Source organism: Lagenorhynchus albirostris, chromosome 1, assembly GCF_949774975.1.
Source record: "Lagenorhynchus albirostris chromosome 1, mLagAlb1.1, whole genome shotgun sequence".
NCBI classification, from domain to species: domain Eukaryota; kingdom Metazoa; phylum Chordata; class Mammalia; order Artiodactyla; family Delphinidae; genus Lagenorhynchus; species Lagenorhynchus albirostris.
In genome coordinates this window covers 47,703,942-47,725,355 of record NC_083095.1, presented here as the reverse complement: position 1 = coordinate 47,725,355, position 21,414 = coordinate 47,703,942, and the positions used below count along the sequence as shown (strand labels likewise).

General features: G+C 38.3%; 1 protein-coding gene across 6 annotated transcripts in view; it reads right to left on the bottom strand.

Moving 5' to 3' along the window:
• The window catches only part of FERMT2 (FERM domain containing kindlin 2), a 71,825-nt gene that overhangs the window by 9,270 nt on the left and 41,141 nt on the right, over positions 1 to 21,414 (bottom strand). For 3 of the 6 annotated variants that reach the window (XM_060142506.1, XM_060142514.1, XM_060142524.1), the window contains exons 5-11: positions 12,375 to 12,407; positions 11,816 to 12,041; positions 11,195 to 11,297; positions 9,720 to 9,827; positions 5,766 to 5,900; positions 5,002 to 5,051; positions 3,713 to 3,837 (exon numbers count right to left, since the gene is read on the bottom strand). In XM_060142506.1, coding sequence (XP_059998489.1) covers positions 3,713 to 3,837; positions 5,002 to 5,051; positions 5,766 to 5,900; positions 9,720 to 9,827; positions 11,195 to 11,297; positions 11,816 to 12,041; positions 12,375 to 12,407 — 780 coding nt within the window. The remainder of the gene's footprint in view (positions 1 to 3,712; positions 3,838 to 5,001; positions 5,052 to 5,765; positions 5,901 to 9,719; positions 9,828 to 11,194; positions 11,298 to 11,815; positions 12,042 to 12,374; positions 12,408 to 21,414) is intronic. The other 3 variants (XM_060142518.1, XM_060142529.1, XM_060142537.1) reach the window with 1 other exon arrangement.

Below are 21,414 nucleotides of genomic sequence, written 5' to 3'. Positions count from 1 at the left end.
CTCATCTTAAACCATAAAACGCCTCTCTCCTCTACCTTATACCTCTCTCTTCTATTACTGCCCTCTTTCCTCCTCCTCTGTCACAGATAAGGTTCATCAAAAAGCTATCTTTGTTTCCTATTTACCTCTCAATGACTGTACTCTGGCTCCCATACTTAAAAGCCCATTGAAGTCTGCTCAATCTGTTCTTTTTTTTTTTTTTTTTGCGGTACGCGGGCCTCTTACTGTTGTGACCTCTCCCATTGCGGAGCACAGACTCCGGACGCGCAGGCTCAGCGGCCATGGCTCACGGGCCCAGCTGCTCCGCGGCCTGTGGGATCTTCCCGGACCGGGGCACGAACCCGTGTCCCCTGCATCGGCAGGCGGACTCTCAACCACTGCGCCACCAGGGAAGCCCCTGAATCTGTTCTTAATCAAGGTTACTAACCACCTCCATGTAGCTAAATCCTATGGAGGCTTAATCTTACTTTTCTGTAGCATCTGACACTACTGACTACACTGTCCTTTTCGAAACACCTTTTACCTTAACTTCCATCATGCCTCATTTCCATGGTCTTCCTATATATTTTTTTTTGTGGTTTATTTCCCTTGCAAGTTCCTCCTCCTCTAATCTGCCCTGTCCCTTAAACATGGGTGTCCTGCAAGGTTCTGCTCTTAGCCTTTTCATATTGTAGACAACTATTCCAATGGCTACATCTACCATTAATGCTAACTGCCACCACACTGCTATCTGCAGCATGGATCTCGCCCGTGCTCCAAACAGAGATCCCACCGGCACCTCAAATTTAAAATAACCCAATTAAATTAAGCTCATCTTCCTCCCCAAACTCATCTCTTCTATACTCTCAATCTCAATACCACCCTATCCACCCAGCTATACAAGCCAGAATCAAGTCCCTCCCCGAGCCTCTCCCAGGTCAATCACCCAGTCTGTTAATCGAACTTCCTCAGAATCTGATGAAGTTGTGCCCTTTTCTCCACCCATATTGATAAACGTAATTTGGATCACTATCACTGCTCTAAAATTACTCCTCTACACTGTAGCCAATATAAGTATGATAGATCCCATCATTTTCATAATAATCTTTCAGTGTCACTTCATTGCTGCCAGTTTAAAAAACTTAACAATTTTATCCTCCAATTCCTGCCAATTTCTTCTGCTATTACCTCTCATAGTTAGCAGGAATGGACTCGACAGCTAATAAGGAAGGGTTCATCCTCCCCGCTTAAACTCCATATCCCGGAAGCACAACCTGCCCTGTGACTGCGGATGCTTCTCTCCCCGCATCTGCACACCAGTCTCTTTTACCAACTCTCCTCCTTCCTTCCACAGATCACAATTTTCTCTTTTGGATCGTAACTGTGACATTATTTCCCCCATGAAGTCTCTTCTAATTCTCTCCAATGTCACTGAAGACTAACTGGTACAGCACCCTTACCTCTTTGCTCCTCTAATCTCTTGCTTACTTTTTAAAGTACTATTTACTGCCCGAATTGTAGCTGTTTATCTCCTGACATGCTCTAAAACATCTTGAAGGATGCGACTGTAATCTGTTCTTGCTCCTGTCTCTAGTACCTGGCACAGTTCATGGCAGGAGATCAATCAGCATCTGCTGAACTGCACTTTTTAGAACTGTGCATTTTAGATATCTTAGGGGCCTTAGAGAGCATCCAGTTCAACACTCTTATTACTCAGAGGAAGATACTAAGGTCCAGATAGGCTACTTTTCCAAAATCGCAGAGCAGAACAGAATCTAGGCCATTTGATTTAGTTTACTGGCAGAGCAGAATCTAGGCCGTTTGATTCTTAGTCTAGTGTTACCTTCACCAGTGTGATGTGCTAGAAAAGTGCTCCTTGGGAGAAGTGGGATTAGGACACCCTGTAGGCTGTTCTCCATACCGGGACTTAACTTCTCAGTTATAGAAGGAGAAGACTAAGGATGTAATAGGGACAGAGAAGACAGGGGCCAGAAAACAGATTAAGTCTCTAAATCAAGAGTGGACAATTGCAGCTGGTCCTGAGCAGCTACAAAGGGAAGCAAGAGGACAGCTGCAATAGATTTTGAGAGTAAAAAATAATGGTAAAGACTCAAAAGTTAAACTCGTGACTTAGAGAAAAAGACAGTGAGTCTAACTAAAAGTTTTAGGAAAATTACAGAATTTCAACACATGGGCACAGCAATCATCTACCCAGGGCAGAGGTCCTTCTATTTATTAAAATGTGTGTAACTACACAGCAATAGTTCGGATGACTACTGGGCAGAATAGAGATGGGGAGAGATTTGGACATCGTGTTGAAATATACTAAAAATATACTAATGCACAATTTACTAAGAAAAATTAAGAATACAGATCTACAGATGTAACTCCAGAGCCCGGAAGCACCTAACGCCTTTCTTAACTGCCTCTCCAACCCCTTAACTCAGGAATTCAAGTCTCACAAGAATGCATCTGGCTGGAATCTAAATCCCACTGGAAATGAGTCTGGAAGATGTATTTTAGTCTTGCAGCTTTGCTGTAAGGGAAGGCACAGTAGAAGGAGTGTGGAGCAGCGAGGAGCCAACCTGCCGCGTCCCCCACCAAGCATGCTGGGTGCCCGGGGCAGCGAGTGCTGGGGAGCCTGTGGAGAGCAGGCTTCCTGGAGGAAGTGGTATCTACACTGGAAGTGAGCTGGCAGTTTTAAGTAACGTCACCGCGAGTGAGAGGCTCATGAACAATCTGCAAGACCAGATGAAGGCTGCAGAGAATCACAGAAAGAGGCAGCAGGATGTCCTCCAGCCACAGAAGAACGAGACCAACCTGGAGAGGGAACTCTCCTACCACCTGAACCACTGCATCCAACAGATGAGAGTGGTGATGGAGCAGTGTGAAGGACCAACAGAACTCACTAAAACCAAATGAAGCTGTAACTCCACAGACCTGAACAGAAAAAAAAAAAGACCAAAACCAGCAGCTCTGACCCTTGGCCAGGCTCAGTCTGGGCCACAGGAAGCAAGCCCACCACAGCTGCCACAGGACCGCAGAAACAGGTCCAGCAATGTGTGCCTCAAGTACCAGCCCGTTCTGAGACAGCTTTGGATCTGAAGAAATAAGAGGAAACCAATGAGATTCAGGTTGTCAGCTAGGAGGAGCCTCAGAGGGGTATCCTGGGGCTGCCCCAGGGGCCAGGACGAGAGCAGTGTTGATGACGACGAAAATGTGCAGGGAAGAGGTGTTGGGAAAGGGGAAGAACTCAGCTAAACCCTGCAGGTGGCTAACCCACTGGTGAGCCAGAAAACCAAGAGACTGGGGGCCTGAGCTGGACCAGCTTGTTAGCAGTGAAGGTCAGGAGGATGCTGATGAGGAAGGGAGACCCCAGCAAAAACTGGGAGGAGATGTGACTACAGCACAGATGAGAATGAGGCAGACCCTGAAAATTAAGTGGGCAGCTCCTGCAGAATGAGGAAAACCTAAACGTCCTAATACTGAAGAACAGAAAAGAGACATCATACATTTACTTGGGATAAAAGTACAATCACACACTTCAAGTGAGGACTGCACAGAGATTACAACAAAACATTCATGTGAAATTGAATACTAAACAAAAAAGTACCTAAAGCAGCTAAGAAACTAAAAAACTAAACAACTTTATCCCCCAGCAAAACAAAGTTTATTGAATATTAGCTAACAGATATTCCACCATCAATATTGGTCATTCCAAGGCTTTCCTTACCTCTTAGGTTCATCTGATGAGCTGGTGTGCCACTGGATTCTTCTTTGCTCTTATAGCAAGAAATAGATGTGTCTTTAAAGGTGCACCAGTACTGCTTGTAACCTTTTAGAGTCAGCTTTTTTGGCCTATGTGTCAAACAGAATTAGAAGGAAAAAAAAAAACACTTTTGAAATAACTTTATCAATGCTATGTTTTAGCAGCAAAGTTTCACAATGTTAAAAGTCTGAGACCAAGTTTTACATATGCTGAATTCAGTTCCCTTTTGGCCAGTGTGTTATATTCAATGTTGCTCTTACTGGATTTGCCCCTCCTTTCTCAATCTACTCAGGAAGATCTTACAGTGAGTGGGCAGAGGAAGACAGTAAGGCAAACATTCCAGTATTTCTGTCAGTTGTAGCTGTCCCTATCACTAGCAGGTCACATGGAAAGCATAGGAAAATAAAGGTGAAGTAAATGTCAATGACTGGAAGGCTCCTAGGTCCTGTAATTACCTGCACGTTCATGATGTCCATAGGGCTGCCTTTGGAGCCTCTCTAAACAAGCAAGTTTACCTGGCAAGACTAAAGTGAGGGAAGTGCTTCTCTCTCAGGCATGTATTTCAGTGGTGACTTTAACTTGTCACTCCAATGTCAAACAGGAAGCATGAGGAAAAGTGCAGGTAGGTAAAAAAGGTGTGTAAAGGGAGAACAAAGTAGGGTAGGGAGCAGCATTTGAAATTGTGCCATTAGCTCAGAAATGTTCCATATGTGGAGGTGTTATATGTTCACCTACAGTAAATGGTTTATTCCAAAATGGCTTTATATCTTATATTGCACATCACCTCCTTTCCTCTTTCTGCCTTAATGCCTAGCGCTCTTGATTCTGTGGAGTATGACTAGATCAACAGTTTAAAAGTCTAGATAAGATACACTGGAACCTTGTTATAAAATGTCCCATCACCAAATGAATAGAATTCAATAGATTCTGGGGCTCTAAACAAAGAAACAGCCACTGACAACAGCAGTTCATCATGTAGTGCTTTCACCCAGACGGGATGCTTTATACTGATATGCCACTGTATGTTTCAGAATCTGTATGATGCAATCCATCTAGGTTTACACAATCTCCTCCCCCACCTTAAGGAAAATGTTTATCAGATAAAACAACTTAATAAGTACTGCAATTTTAATTTGGTAAAGATGGTTATTTTCCCTCATTTGCCAGTCAGAGTAAATTTCAAAAATGTGAACGTGGCTATAAAACTGACATTTATTCATTAATATTTGGAATTCCTCCCCTTTTGTACTTACTTGAAAACTTTAATATAGTCAGCAAGTTCAGGAATGGAAGTGATGTCCCCCTAGGAAAAGAATTAAATCATTTTTTTTCTCATGAAAAAAAAAATCTGAAACTCTACTGTTTAGTATCTGATATCAAGAACCAGCTTATTCAGTAAACAAGGAAAATTACATAAAATACAGATTATAAAGATTTTAAAGGTACAATCATATTATATGGTCACATAGTACAATGGTATTTTCAAATGGCATAAAAAGCTATTAAAAATTTGATCAAAATAGAAATTTATACAACCCACAAGAATATACTGTTGATTTTAATATAGCTAAAACTGCTTATAGCTGCATATGGAACTTTTATAACTCGTAACAGTCCATAAAATAGTGTTTCTTCTGTAATAACTAACACCTAAGCATTTAAAAATTTTCCTGAGATCTATTTTTCTCTTCTTTTTGTCATATTGCAAATTTGGAGATCACTAAATGGATTTTACCATGACTTGAGATTAATTTTTCCTCTGAAGAAATATTCTCCCACTACTTGTAAGAGAATGTGCAGACCGTCAAGATCTATCTTTACTGTGTTGGAAGCACTAGACACTAGAACAATATTAATGTTAAAAATTTCCCTGAAAGTTTCTGGAAAATTGATGTCTGTATTTTCTAAAGCACTAAATATTTCTCTGTATCCCCCAAACACTGCATGAAAACCTAATTCCACAGAAAGGTATAAACATCAGTTCAAACTAAATCAGTAGGTAAAAGATTCACCCTACCAAAATTGTTGATGTTTTACCCCCTTCCAAAGTAATCTCCAGGTCTGAAAGGGCAGCATCAACTTCATCCACTTCTTTGTCACTGTTGTTCAAATGATTCTCTGATGTCATGATCGACAGCTTATTGATATGATACTGAAACCAGAAGTGATATTTTATTTAAATGATTGTTCTAACTATAAATTTTAAAATGAGATATTATCTGTATCTATACTGAATGTCTTTCATCACCTAATCTGAAAAGCTAAACGTCTCTAAGAATTAGAAGGATAGGAAAATAATGGGCATGGCACCTGAAATCAATGTCCTAAACCTGCTAATAAATGTTTACTCAAAAAAGTAGGGTCCCTGGACAAATACAAATGAATTCAGTTTGGGTGTCCCTAGGATTTAGAGAGTTAACACCTCTCCCACTGAACTCTACATGAGCAGAGACTTTTTTTAAAAAAGAATAAATTTATTTATTTATTTTTGGCTGCACTGGGTCTTCGTTGCTGTGCACGGGCTTTCTCTAGTTGTGGCAAGCGGGGGCTACTCTTCGTTGTGGTGCACAGGCTGCTCATTGCAGTGGCTTTTCTTGTTGCAGAGCACGGGCTCTAGGCACGCGGGCTTCAGTAGTTGTGGCTCGCGGGCTCTAGAGCGCAGGCTCAGTAGTTGTGGCGCACAGGCTTAGTTGCTCTGTGGCATGTGGGATCTTCCCGGACTAGGGCTCAAACCTGTGTCCCCTGCACCAGCAGGTGGATTCATAACCACTGCGCCACCAGGGAAGTCCACGAGCAGAGACTTTTAAGTGTCTTTCTTCCCCCACTGCAGTATTCCACGTCTAAAACGCAGGCTAGAACCAACAAGTATTGGATGAATGAACAGAATATGCATAAAGTCTTCTGTAGAAATGGATTAACATTGGTTACCTTATATTACTACTATTATCCAGCAGAGGAAATTTAGTTATCACTATTATGTTGAAAACTAAAGTTCCACTTTCCCCCATCCTCAATTCAATGCTGAAAACCTGATCAGAGAGAGATGACATTTACCTTCTCATTCATACATTAGAATAAGGTAGAATATGTTTATATGGGAATACATATACCACCACTGACACACGTGAATACTCCCATATATATATATATATATATATGTATATATATAATGAGTAGTGATAACTCCTCCTATATGTAGATAGAAAGATCTTTGGGTACAGAAGTAGTCATGATTTTAAATACACTTAGGTAAGTGGTTTAGAACAAATATTAATGATTAGATTTTGATGCTAAACTTTAGAGAGGTTTTATACAAAGTTAAGCAGAACTTTTAAATCACTTAATCAGTTACCTTTCAAAGCACTAAGTAGCAATCCATATTTCTGAAGGATTCATTCACTGAATACAATCTATTCATGGGAACATTTAGTGAACTAATCCTGAGGCCAGATATCAACGTTCCTCTGTATTTGAAGATGTAGTGAATTAGTAATGACTACTCTCTGGCTATATCTTCAGTTGTGCTGAAATGAGATCCTTACAGTGGTAGAAATTTTCATATTCACAAATCATGAAGAAAAAGGCAGGGTGAGGCCCACAGGCAGTGGCCGCAAATATCAGAGCATATTAAGAAGCATATGGAGAGCTGGTTAAAAATATAGATGCTTAGGTTTGTTCACCCCCAGAGATTCTGATTCAGCAAATATGGGGTCCAGCCTGGAATCTGCATTTTTACTAAGTACCTTAGATGATTCTGATGCAAAAGGTCCTTCTGAGTTATACTGGAGAAATCCTGGATGTGAATGGGACTGGTCATAAAATCCAGTTTTGATTTCAAAGGGGCATGGAGTATCTGTTAAATGTTACAATACATGATTGGACCTAAATACTTGAAAAACAGTGTTACTAACTTACCTAATTTAATTTTTTTTATCCACAGCTTCTTACTTTGAATTATTTTGTTTCTTTTTACTATTGTAGACTTATTTTACACAAGGAACCAGAAGCTCTAAGGAGAGAATAGTTCAGATTGTAACCTATGTCTAAAATAAAAAACCCTAGGCGTCTCCTTGCCATACTTTTAGAGTTTCCCCCTTCTTGTACTGGATGGTTTCCAAGAGGCTTTGGGTCAGTCTCTTGGAAGGCTTCCAACAACTCAGGGGATTTGTAGTCCAAAATTGTCTCAATGAATCTATATTCTAAAATGGTCCAGGAAAGCTATGCTTTGGGGCATTCAGTCTCCATGAATTAAAATCCATGGTTCTGAGGTGTTTTTCACTGAATCGAAATGGAATATCTAATGTTTATTGGGTTGGGGTGGGAGTTGGGCAAAGCTGAAGAATAATCCCATTTCTGTGACAGTATGACTGTGTGTATACTCATTCAACAAATATTTTTTGAACACCTATGTGCTGGGATATATCTGTTGGCTTTTTAAAAAAATGCATTATTTTTATAATAAAAAGATAATACTATATAAGAAAACCTGTGGTTTTCCCCACATACATTTTACATGTATTATTATTCTGTCATTAGCAAAACTTTCACTAGAAAATTATGAGCCCATACTCCAAATGAGAAAGATGTAGAGAGAACACTATATAAAACCAAGTGAGAGGGCTTCCCTGGTGGCGCGGTGGTTGGGAGTCCGCCTGCCGGTGCAGGGGATGCGGGTTCGTGCCCCGGTCTGGGAGGATCCCGCATGCCGCGTAGTGGCTGGGCCCGTGAGCCATGGCCGCTGAGCCTGTGCGTCCGGAGCCTGTGCTCCGCAGCGGGAGAGGCCGCGGCGGTGAGAGGCCCGCGTACCGCAAAAAAAAAAAAAAAAAAAAAAAAAAAAACCAAGTGAGATAACTCTGAACAAAATTGCTCCAGAATTTAATTAAAGGAATTCTTCAGGTAGTCTGAATCACCCACAAACACAATATGAGAGTCTTAACTGATTAAGCATGTCTCTAGAAAATAACTAAACTAATTCATCTGTCATTACCAATTTTCCCTGTCTGAGCTTCATTTTGATTCCCTTCTTTCAGTGTGTAAAACTAAGGAGAAGTGAGCTGCTCTTCCTCTCTAAAGGACAACTTTTTTGAGTCTTAACTGAGAAACTCTTCTGGGTACATAAAAACATTTGGAAGATTGAGGGCATTTTTATCTAAGGAAAAAATTAAATCATTGTGATAGTGAAAGATATTCATAACTGAATGTCAACCTTGCTTCCAGTACTTAAATAGAATTCCACCATAATCTGAGAACACTCGCCAAAGCCTCACGCAGATATCTGAAACTATTAATCTAGAAAAATTAATCTAGTGGTCAATCAGACCTCAGTGTCTCCAAGAATGATTTGTGGATGCCACCTTAATATTACTTTACCAGTGGGAACAGCAGTAATGAAGTGGGCAATTAATTTTTTAATAAGCCCTACTGTAATTCTGAAACAGGTGGTAAGCAAGAACCACATTTGGAAAAATACTAGTTTAACATTAGCTACCTACTTCTTAAGGATTACCATTCTAAAAACTTATCTATGTTTAGTTTCACTAGTCTCTTAAAATTTTATCATCTTAAAAGGTATTAATTTCTGCCATAGCCCATTTTACAAATATTACCATCCCCAGTTATTTATCAAGTTATGCAAAGCTTCATCTCAGAAATCTGATTCTTAATATAGATTTTACTTCCAGGGGGAAATTGGACAGTTTTAAGCTTATATACATCTAGGGGTGGAAGGATATTTTTCTCCTACAGGATACAGAAAAGTAACTATTAAGTATACCACTAATCTCTTACATAAGACAGAAATTAAATTAAATTCACACATATTTTGCCTTCTAAGTGTCTGTTCACTTTCTACATAGCAAAAAGTAAAACACTACCTATCAGAATGCTACTGGAATTACTATGCCTCTTAACCATTTAAATAATCCCCTACCCTTTCCCCTGTAAAGTCCCATTTACCAATACTCGCCACTACCTGCAAGGCTGCAAACATCATCATTTCTTCTTCGGTGCATTCAATTTCTTCCAAGAGAATAGCCCATTTGGCCTGCTCATAAAGCTGATTAATTCTGATTGCATCATACTGCAGCAAAAGAGATACAATTCTTTTGTAATATATTACCTTTTACATTAACAATACGGGAAAAAGCTACCTATAGGGTTACGTATCCCTAAATATATCCACATCTAATTTTTCATTAAAAATGGCATTAAAATATGCCATAAGATTTTTACATATTCAGTATGAGAAGCAGATTCTGTATGTTATTTTCCAGGGAAAAAAACATTAGGTATTACAGACCTTAATAAAAGGAATTTAACTTGAAGACATTAAAGTAAGGTAGAACTGACTGTTTTTCAGTATTGTTGTTGCAATTTACCACACTAACATTTCATAATCAGACAGTAAGTTAATTATTTCAGGGAACATCTTGCTCACTGTGGAAAAGCATACCCAGACAAAGTGGCAGGTCCGTGGAAACAGTAATTATTTTAAGAATCCAAAATAGAGGGCATACACAAACACACATAAGCACACACACACATTTGTAGAAAAGATTTACTTAAATGTTACTGAATTATCCATTTAGTTACGTTAATAAAAATCAATAGTAATACTGTAACAATACTGTCTTAGAATGGTAACAAAATACATAGCCCCCTCCCACCCCATGCAAATATAACTATGTTCCCAGAACAGCTTTGGCTTTACCACAATTAGGTACGATATAGCCTAAAAAGGGATTAAAATGATTTTTTGTAATTCTACTATATACATTTTACTGTTGTATGAAGAATTATTTAAGCACATAATTTAAAATGATAAATATATACATTAAAATCTAGGCTATAATCTAGCCATGAAAAGGATGAGAAGCAGACAAGAGAGGTCCCCTCACCCGCAAGGATGACATGAAAGCAAAAGACTCAAATCTCTGTGCCATGTGTTTTCTGGGGGAAAACATTCCAGATCTCTACAGCAAATTTAAATCTTATCAGAAAGGCAAAGTACTTCAGTAGCACAGATGATGCCAACCATCTGATAGTAAAAACATATTACAATGTTTGGCTATTAAATTGAGAGAAATATAGACTTAAAAAGAATTTTTTTTGAAGCAACATCTTCTGGGATATAATTATGTACAGTTGAAGAGAGATGCTTAAAAAAAACACATAAACTAACTTTACCAATTCCATAGTACCTAACTAGTTCCTTTAAAATACAAATCAACCAAAAATTCAATTCTTTAACAAAAAGAAAAGGGTTTAGTTATGCTTCCAACTTACTAAAACAACAGACTACTTTAAAATACAGGTGTCTTTGTCCAAAGCTTTGAGTTTTTAATATTATTCAGGACTTGCTATATATATCCAAACAATTCCTTACCCCACCAACTTCCAAAAAGCAAACAAAAAGGAACAAAAGAGATCCCTCTAAACCCTCGGTACCTTTGGATTCAAATCAAAAAAGCTGTAATACTTGAATCGGAGCAGCAAGGCCTCATTTTCCTTCACATCCTGTTCCATGAGAGATCTTGAGGAATCAAGCCACCTGGACAAATTAACAATAGTGGAACAGAGCAAGACAAAATTAATTCTACCTCTATGTGGATACAGAAATTCTTAAATCGTATCTCTACTTTAAAACTTACTCTTGGTTGGGCGGGATAAATTAGGAGGCTGGGATCAACATATACACACTACTATTTATAAAATAGATAACCAACAAGGACCTACTATATAGCACAGGGAACTATATTCAATATTTTGTAATAACCTATAAGGGAAGAGAAACTGAAGAAGACTATATATACATATATACATACACACACATTTATACACACACACATACACACACATATGCTGTATGTATATATAGCTGAACCACTGTATATGTGTGTATATATATATACACACACACACATATATATAAGTGAACCGCTGTGCCATACAATTGAAACTAACACAATAGTGTAAATTAACTATAACTTCAGTAAAACAAAACAAAAACAAAAAAAAATTGTAAAGTAATTGGTAAACAGCAAGAAAAACAAAACAAAACAAACTTACCCTTGGTTGATTTTTGCTTTGTCAAGAAGGGCTTGAGGCTTGAACATTTTGGCCAAGATTTCCGGTGATGTTATTGGCTGACTGACAGCAAGTATACCAGGGTTGCCTTCTGACAAAGCACTGTCACCAAACCAAGCAGAAGTTGGTGACAAGGGGCTTCCATCATGAGCATCGTAAGTGGGGGTCATTGTTTTACTATAAAGTCCTGGGCTTGAATATATACTTCCTAATAAATAACATGAAAAACAGGTAGTAACTATGAAGTATAGTTATCTTAGTTTTCAGTAATACATGCTATAATGATATAAAGCATACTGAGAAACACAAGCTTCATTCTGGAAGGAAAAGCTTTAGTACATTATTTTACCTCTCTTAAAAACAAGTGAAATTAACTTTACTTGTATAACATTAAGAACATGTATAACAATAAGGTCAAAAAATATAACTAAGTTGGAAACTCTAGGGAAAAAATCAGTTCAGGAGAGTTAGAATATAAGTTAAGGATACTGCTGAAGCAGATAGACCAACACTTTTGTTTTTTAATTGTGCCAAGGCTCACCTTTCAGAGGGCCAATGTAAAGAACATCAGTGCCTATAGAAAAGGAAAGAAAGGAATTCAGAAGGTAAAGAAAGGCAATAATAGAAGACAGAAACAAAGAATGAAAATGAAAAGAAAATGGGAAGAAGAAAATACAGATTTTTTCCTAATTGTGAATCATAAACTGAAGTAAATATTCCAAGTGTATTTAAGAGTAAAGAACCTTAGAAGCTATAATCTAAGTAAAACAAGTTTTGTCCAATTCAGAACAATGAGGTTGGGCTTCCTTGGTGGCACAGTGGTTAAGAGTCCGCCTGCCAATGCAGGGGACACGGGTTTGAGTCCTGGTTTGGGAAGATCCCACATGCCGCAGAACAACTGGGCTCGTGTGCCACAGCTACTGAGCCTGCGCTCTGGAGCCCGCATGCTGCAACTACTGAAGCCCACGCACCTGGAGCCTGTGCTCCACAACAAGAGGCCACCGCAATGAGAAGCCCGTGCACCACAATGAGCAGTGGCCCCCGCTCATCGCAGCTAGAGAGCCCTTGCAGCAATGCAGCCCAATAAATAAATAAATAATTTTTTTAAAAAGTCATTAAAAAAAAAGGTTGTGCTCTAGTCATGTGTTAGTGACAAACATGTATACATTTAACTCCCTTTGAAATCACTGTACCCTGTTTTAAGATGGCTCAATGTAACTGAATAAATTCACATAAATTAAGGGAATAATTTTCTCAGTGAATAGCTAAACTGGCTCCAACAGATTTACAAATAAAGTATTCGAGCAAAGGGATATATAAATATTGCCCTAGAAAGAGGCTAACAAGGTGCATTTTACAATTAAACCCCTGAAGCTGTAGAGATACTGTCTTTTTAATCTGCTTTCTCAGTGTTAAAGGGCTAGGTATGTAGTAGAGGCAACATTAAAAAAAATTGTTGAATTAGTCCACTGATGATCTATCCTCTGTCATTTAGACTACAAAAGTTAAGAAGATTAAATTAAGACTTTAAAAAAATTCAGAACGACATTAAGTAAAAGCACCCCTTCAAAGTTCTAACTCTGTTAATATATTTTATCCTGTAGTCATAATTTTTAAAAAGAAAATGTGTAAATGGGTGTCACACTGTTAATGGATGATGTTAATGGAATGGCTGTTTTCCTTGACTAATTTAGGAATATGCTTAGGAATTTCTCTCCTTTCATCTCTAATGACATACCACCCCCAAACACACAATGATAGAAACAATTACCCATGAAAAAGTGGTGGTAATGCTAGAGATTTTTGAAGTTGTCAAGATAGAGTCTAGGAAGAGAACACAAAGTGGAAAAAAAAAAAAATCTCTTACTAGCCTCCGGTATCTGATTTGATACCCCTAAATGTATTCTCCCAATGGATGCTTAAAACAACTTGTAGAATGTGAACATTGTTAAATAAGCAACAAAGAAAGCTGTGAATGCTCCTTTTCAGCCTTCAAGGAAGAACACTGGGATATTTAGTTGTACCTTTAAAAGCAAGAACCTTAAACTACAAGGGCATTTTCTGAAAGAGTTACTTATTAAAAGGGCTGAAAACATTACTCCAGCTCATCTGGGCAAAGAATAATTCTGCTATAGGGAGTATACATGTAAATATGGTGTGGAAAAATAACATTACCTTCTAGGCAGAATCTTCTCATTGTTTATTTCAAAGATCTAGCAAACAAATCTTTTACTAAACATGTCAGAATACTGACTGAAAATTCATTCCTGGTATGAACTATAATTACTATTCAGAACTGAGTAAAGTTAGAATTGATTTATGAACTTCTTTATGAAGTTTCTAAAACAGAAAATATATTCCCCTACATTACACATCATTTAATAAAATCAGCCACCCAATCAATTCCCTTCCCTCTTATTTACCTATACTTTGTGTAATCTACACGTCGTATCTGATCACTTCATTTTTCCCGTTTGTTCTTTTTTGTTAGGCAATCTACAGTAATAACTCATTTAATGTTCCCAACAAACCTATTATTGTCATTTCAGAGGAGCAAACTGAGGCAAGGAGAAGTTAATATACATGTCCAATATCAAGAGCTATTAAGTTGCAGAGCCAAACTGTAAATCAGCAGTCTGACTGCAGCTAAATACACTGCCTCCCAGGTACCGTAACTTATTTAAGCCATTCCCAGTTGGTGTGCATTTATTCATTTTAGACTTTTATTATTGATGTCACCACTGCTATTGCAAACAGTGCCTTCCAATAAACAGTTCTGTACCTATTCCCCAATTCTAGCGGCATTGCTGGGTCAGAGGGTATGTGTGTTTAAGTCCCAGTTCAGTGATAATCCCAACCAGCCTGTATTCGTGATTGCCCAATTTAAGCCGTATTTGAAGCAGAAAACTAATACAGGGTAGGATGAAGTAGCAATAAAATATGAGTTTGGTGAACGACATGCAATGATAACTTAAAAACTATAAGGATGAGAAACAAAGACTTCAATAAGCACTACAGTCTTGGGACACCTACTATAAATATTAAAAACCCAATGTAACCTAATAGCTCCTGAGAGTATCCCTATATTTTAATACAGTAGAATCTGCCTCATAACTTAGTGATTATATACACATATATCCTTTTCTAAAAAATACTAAAGTATTTAATACACTTAAGAAATTTTTCCATCAAGGTATCTAGCTCATACCATACTTAGAAAACACATTACAGGTGAATTAAAAATATGAATATTGATATTACAGATAAAATACATAAATATGAAATAATTATAAAGGTATTAAAAGGAAATATAGAAAATTTTCTGTAATATTTGTGAAGATTTTATTAACACTGAAAACAGAGAACTACAAAATAAATGCCAGATTTGACTACATAAAAATGTAAGACTTTAGTATAGTAAAAAAGAGCACAGACAAACTTAAATACAGAATGCCAGTATAGGGAAAATACTTATCACATCAAAAGATTAGTATCACTAAAACAAAAATACACATAAAAGAAAATGGACAAAGTCCATAACTGAAAATTAAGAGAAGAAACAGGAATGGCTAATAAATATATGAAATATTATTCAACTATTGTTCACACTCAGTGTTTACCAGGGAAATAAAAAAGTAATTCTGAGATACCTGTCACACTGGCAAACATTTTGTAAAGATTTACAACATTCAGTATTGGGCAGAATGTCGGAAAAGGGGCACTTTCATATACTGTTGATGGGAGTGCAAAGCCGTCGCCTTCATAACTCTTTCTCGGAGTACAGTCAACCCTTGAAGAATGTGCAACCACATTTGAACTGTGTACGTCCACTTACATGTGGATTTTTTTCAATCCTAAATACTACAGTACTACACGATCTGTGGTTGGTTGAGTCTGTGGATGTGGAACTTCGGGTATGGAGGGGTAACTACAGGTTATACACATATTTTCGATTTCGAAGAAGGTTGACCTCCCAACCCCACATTGTTCAAGGGTCAACTGTATGTCTGAATCTTGGAGAAACTTTCTGGAGTATATGTGACAGAAAAATTAGATACTAGTTAGCTAGAGAAACAGTTAAATGTAGTTCTTCTACATGGAAAAATTTGACACTATATACAAAGAAGTAGGGAGACCTCTACTCTGACATACAAAAAGATCACCAAAACATACTGGTCAATGAAAAAACTCATACTGCAGAACAAATATGTAATATATATGTCTCTCATTAATGTTATAAAAACAAAACTAGACATGCAAGTAGATATAAAACATATAGAAAAGGTACTGGCAACTTGTACTCCAACTGTTTACAATATAGTTATACACAGTGATTAAGAAATGGCTACTTCCTGGGCTTCCCTGGTGGCGCGGTGGTTGAGAGTCCGCCTGCCGATGCAGGGGACACGGGTTCGTGTCCCGGTCCGGGAAGATCCCACATGCCGTGGAGCGGCTGGGCCCGTGAGCCATGGCCGCTGAGCCTGCGCGTCCAGAGCCTCTGCTCCGCACCGGGAGAGGCCACAACACTGAGAGGCCCGTGTACCGAAAAATAAAAAAAATAAAAAAAAAAGAAATGGCTACTTCTTGATAGGGAGTACCAAGGGAATAAACTGAAGTCAAATTTTCAGCTTTGGTTTAGTACATGTCCTATACTATGGTACTTTCATTTTTTATAATGAGGCTGTACTAATGTATAACTTTTGTAATTAAAAAATGATATAGGGGCTTCCCTGGTGGTGCAGTGGTTGAGGGTCCTCCTGCCAATGCGGGGGACATGGGTTCGGCCCCTGGTCCGGGAAGATCCCACATGCCATGGAGCGGCTGGGCCCGTGTGCCACAACGACTGAGCCTGCGCTCTGGAGCCCGTGAGCCGCAACTGCTGAGCCCGTGAGCCACAGCTACTGAAGCCCACGTGCCTAGAGCATGTGCTGCACAACAAGAGAAGCCACCGCGGTGAGAAGCTGGTGCACCGCAACGAGGAGTAGCCCCCGTTTGCCGCAACTAGAGAGAGCCCCTGCGCACAACAACAAAGACCCAACACAGCCAAAAATAATAAATAAATAATACAATAAATTTATTTAAAAAAATGATATAAAGTGCATTAGTATGTATCACTGAGTAAAAAAAACCACAAATTATAAATGCATGTATAACACAGTCCCACTTTCATCATTAAAAACAAAAACATAATTCTGTAATATTTGAATTTTTACTATGAGCATGCATTACTTTTATAATTTTTTTTTTGGCCACGTCGCACAGCTTGCAAGATCTCAATTCTCCAACCAGGGATTGAACCCAAGCCACAGCAGTTAAAGCCCAGAATCCTAACCACTAGGCCACCAGGGAACTCCCATTGCTTTTACAATTAAAGAATCGTTTTTAAAAAATTTTTTTTGTTTAAAATGGCAAATTCCAGTTAGGAAAAATGGCATCCTGCATGGTGATTTTCCTGACAGTGCCAAGCAAGTTAAGTACTGAGTACTGATCACTTTCTCTATTACTTTAGGACCCAGACTTTTCCTTTGTCTAGCTGCTTTTAAGATTTCTTAGGAAAGTTTCTAATGAAGTAATTTTCTATTTCTATTTACATAATAAATCCTGAAATTGGTAGTCTGTAAGTCAGTACTATAAAGTTAATTCTTACTTGGAAAAATTGTTTCCCCCAGACATGGGATCAGGCTACTTAAATGGTTCCCTCCTCACAGTTATTTGGAGATTAGATATTTACCTAGTTACAGCTATGAAGTGGCAGAGGACTCAAGAGTGTATCACTTGAGTACAGTCTGTAAGCAAGGTATTTAAAAACTGAGAGTTTTATCATAATTCTGTATAAGAGTTTGACTAAAGTCTGAGAATCATTAATTCACTCATGACACTTTACCTCTTGAAACATTACTTTTAAAAAAAGCTTTGTTGAGGTATAATTTACACACCAATATTTTATCAAATGTTTGTATTAGAATTCATAAAATATTTACTTTAAATGTTATAAATGGAGCAATGATGTTACATAATGGTTAGAAACATGAGTGCTAGAGCCAGAGCAACCTGGATTTGAATCCTAGCTATGTCCCTAATTAGCTTTGTGACCTTGGGCAAATTACTTAACCCTTGTAATGTTCTTTCCTTGTAAGTAAAATGGGGATAATGCCACCAGAATCACAGGTGTTCTGTGAGGATAAAATGAAAGATAATGTATGTAATAAATAATAATCATCACTTATTGAATATATACACACATATATGTAATTGTTAACCATGCTCACACTGAGATGGCTCACAATTCAAGAAGCACATGGGCACTAAGGGAAACTGAGCCTGTTTCCTCCTCAGTAAAATGAAAATTACACCTACTCCTTACCACACCCTGCAGTACAGGAACATCTGTGAAGCACTGAGCACAGTATCTGACACCCCGAAGATATCATAAACTGAGACATATGGACCTGTTGCTAGTTATTATGGGCACAACGTGCAAGTGATCATATTTCTCAGTATTTGCTCCAATACTTGACTAACATGACTGATAAATGATAAAGTCATGCAAACTAGATATTTAATATTTGTTTTAAAAATTAATCACGTTGGGGCTTCCCTGGTGGCACAGTGGTTAAGAATCCACCTGCCAATGCAGGGGACATGGGTTCAAGCCCTGGTCCAGGAAGATCCCACATGTCGCGGAGCAACTAAGCCCGTGGGCCACAACTACTTAACCTGTGCTCTAGAGCCCGAGAGCCACAACTACTGAGCCCGCGTGCCACAATTACTGAAGCCCGTGCACCTAGAGCCCGTGCCCTGCAACAAGGGAAGCCACCGCAATGAGAAGCCTACGCACAGCAACGAAGAGTAGCCCGCACTTGCCACAACTAGAGAAAGCTCACACGCAGCAACAAAGACCCAATGCAGTCAAAAATAAAATAAATTAAATAAATAAATTTTTAAAAAAATTAATCACGTTACTTTTCATGTGTATATGGGACTTCTTCTCTACAGATAATCAGTCCTCTACATGTCACTATCTTTGTGTACTTTCTTAGGATTTCACATCAACTCAAATGTTTTTTTTAATTAATTTTTTTTTTTTTTGGCTGCATTGGGTCTTCACTGCTGCACGCAGGCTTTCTCTAGTGGCAGCAAGTGGGGGCTACTCTTAGTTAACGTGCGCAGGCTTCTCATTGCAGTGGCTTCTCTTGTTGCAGAGCACGGGCTCTAGGCACGTGGGCTTCAGTAGTTGTGGCACACAGGCTCAGTAGTTGTGGCTTGCAGGCTCTAGAGCACAGCCTTGTGGCACACAGGCTCTAGAGTAGTTGTGGCGTACGAGCTTAGTTGCTCCGCGGCATGCGGGATCTTCCTGGACCAGGGCTTGAACCCAGGTCTCCTGCATTGGCAGGCGGATTCTTAACCACTGCGCTACCAGGGAAGTCCAAATGTTAATTAAACTGCTTGAGTGTAGAAATGTTTTTAATTAAACTGCTTGGGTGTAGACAAATAAAACCTTTTTTTTTTTTTAATTCTTTCACTGAAAACACAGTCACTTCACAGACACAAGAGAGCACACATAGTGTATGATTCCATTCACATGAGGTTTAAGAACTGGTAACACTATTCTGTGATGAGAGAGGCAAACAGTGGCTATTTGGGAAAAGGCATGCGAGAGGCCTTTTGGGGTGTCGGTATCATGCTATACGCTACATCAAGTTCTGGATGGTTACAAGGTATATACATCTTCAAATATTCATCTGTAATTTAAAATCTGTTCATTTTACTGTATGTAACACCTCAATTTAAAACAAGAAAGAAAAGAAACCCATAGTTACTTACTCTTAAAAGATTTGGAGCTTTCCCTTGTCTTAATTCATTATCTTTTGTCTTCAAATTGTATTTTCTTAAAGCACTATATAAAAGCTCTCACTTGCAATTCTAAGACCAATCCTGACTGATTTCAACCACTCCAAAATCATCCCATAAATATACTTTTCTATGTAGTTCTTTGTCTTAAGAATTAAATGAGTTTCCATTTAAACTAAAAAATAACTTAAAGCAGGGATTGTGTCTACTGTCAGATACCTTCATCTATATAGTCAAGTCTAAATCAGATTTTTTACCTTATTCTAATGACAGACACATTCTTGTATTCTCTTTCACCTCCTAATCTGTAGGCTTCTACCACTACTCTTTCCCCTCATTCCCTCCTCCACATTTTACTGGAATTAAATGTGATATTCTTTCTAAAATAACGATTTGTTCATTTTGTAACATGTTCAGAAACCAATGACTCTACAATGCACTAGCCTATATATTCCCCAGCCTGACATTAAACACCCTCCAGTGTGATCCAGAAGTTCCTTGGAGGTCTCTCTCCCATGAATTGGCTCAAATGGTTTATTTACGCGTCTTGTACTTTTCTTTTGCCAGGATGTTCTTTGTTAATATCATTCTTTCTACCAGGATTGTCTTTTCTTCCCATCAAAATCCTAGCCACTGGAATCCTAGCTAATTCACAAACTTACCTCCCCAATCCCAAAACAGAATATACCCTATTTGGAATTGCTTTGTCTTCTGAATTCTTATAACATTATTTTCTGCAACACTCATTTAACATTGATGTATTACCTCCTTAAATACAGTACCTGTAATTGTGCTTTTCAACGAGCCTATAAACTACTTAAGAGTAAGGATTGTCTTATTTCTTGGTATCTCCCAAATGTAATCAGTACATGAATAGTGACATAGAAGTTACAAGGTATGTAACCTTAGACATTCCTCAACTTACTGTGCCATAATATCTTCATCCTTATATGTGAGTAATAACATAATCCACCTCAATGGGTAGTAGTGAGAATTAAATGAGTTTCCACGAGTAAAGTGTATGAAATAGGTCTGGGCATACATAACCTCTATGTTCACTGTGTACTTTCATTACCATCATCATCACCCCAGAACTTAAAAAACCAGGAATGAACTGAATAGTAAAATTAGTTTACTTATTTGCTGCTGGGATCTATCCTAAGAAATGGATTTGTAAATGTGTGGCCAATGGAAACATGGGAAACTAATTTCCTGGGACTAAAGAACCATGTAATCTAATTAATTAGTCATCTAGCTTCTCAAAAGACACTGCCTTCGTTCCTATTGCATGCCATATGCTGAGTTGGGTCCTGGTAACAAAAAGGTAAGAAACAGTCTCTTCATGCAGGGGCTCACGATTATTAGGGGAGAACATGTAGTATAATACCAAACACAGAAAAGTCTGGTGGCTTATGACAGAGGGATAACCTAATTCAGGTCGGGGAGGTAATAGAAGGAAATCTGAGAAAGCTTCTTAAAGGAGCAACACCTTAAAGGGAAAAGAGAGGCACTAAGAGACCAGCATATGCAAAGCATAGAGACAGTTTTAAGTAACCTGATAAAAACAATAATGTCTTAACTAAATACTGGTGGTTTTCACAAAATACCCCAAAAATGGAACTAAATGCTAAAAAAAAAAAACTGTCCAATTTCCACAAAGCAAAGAACTGAGGCCAGCTAAGGTACTGTCTCCTTTTGACTCTCCCTGAGCAGAGAACCAGCTTTTCTTT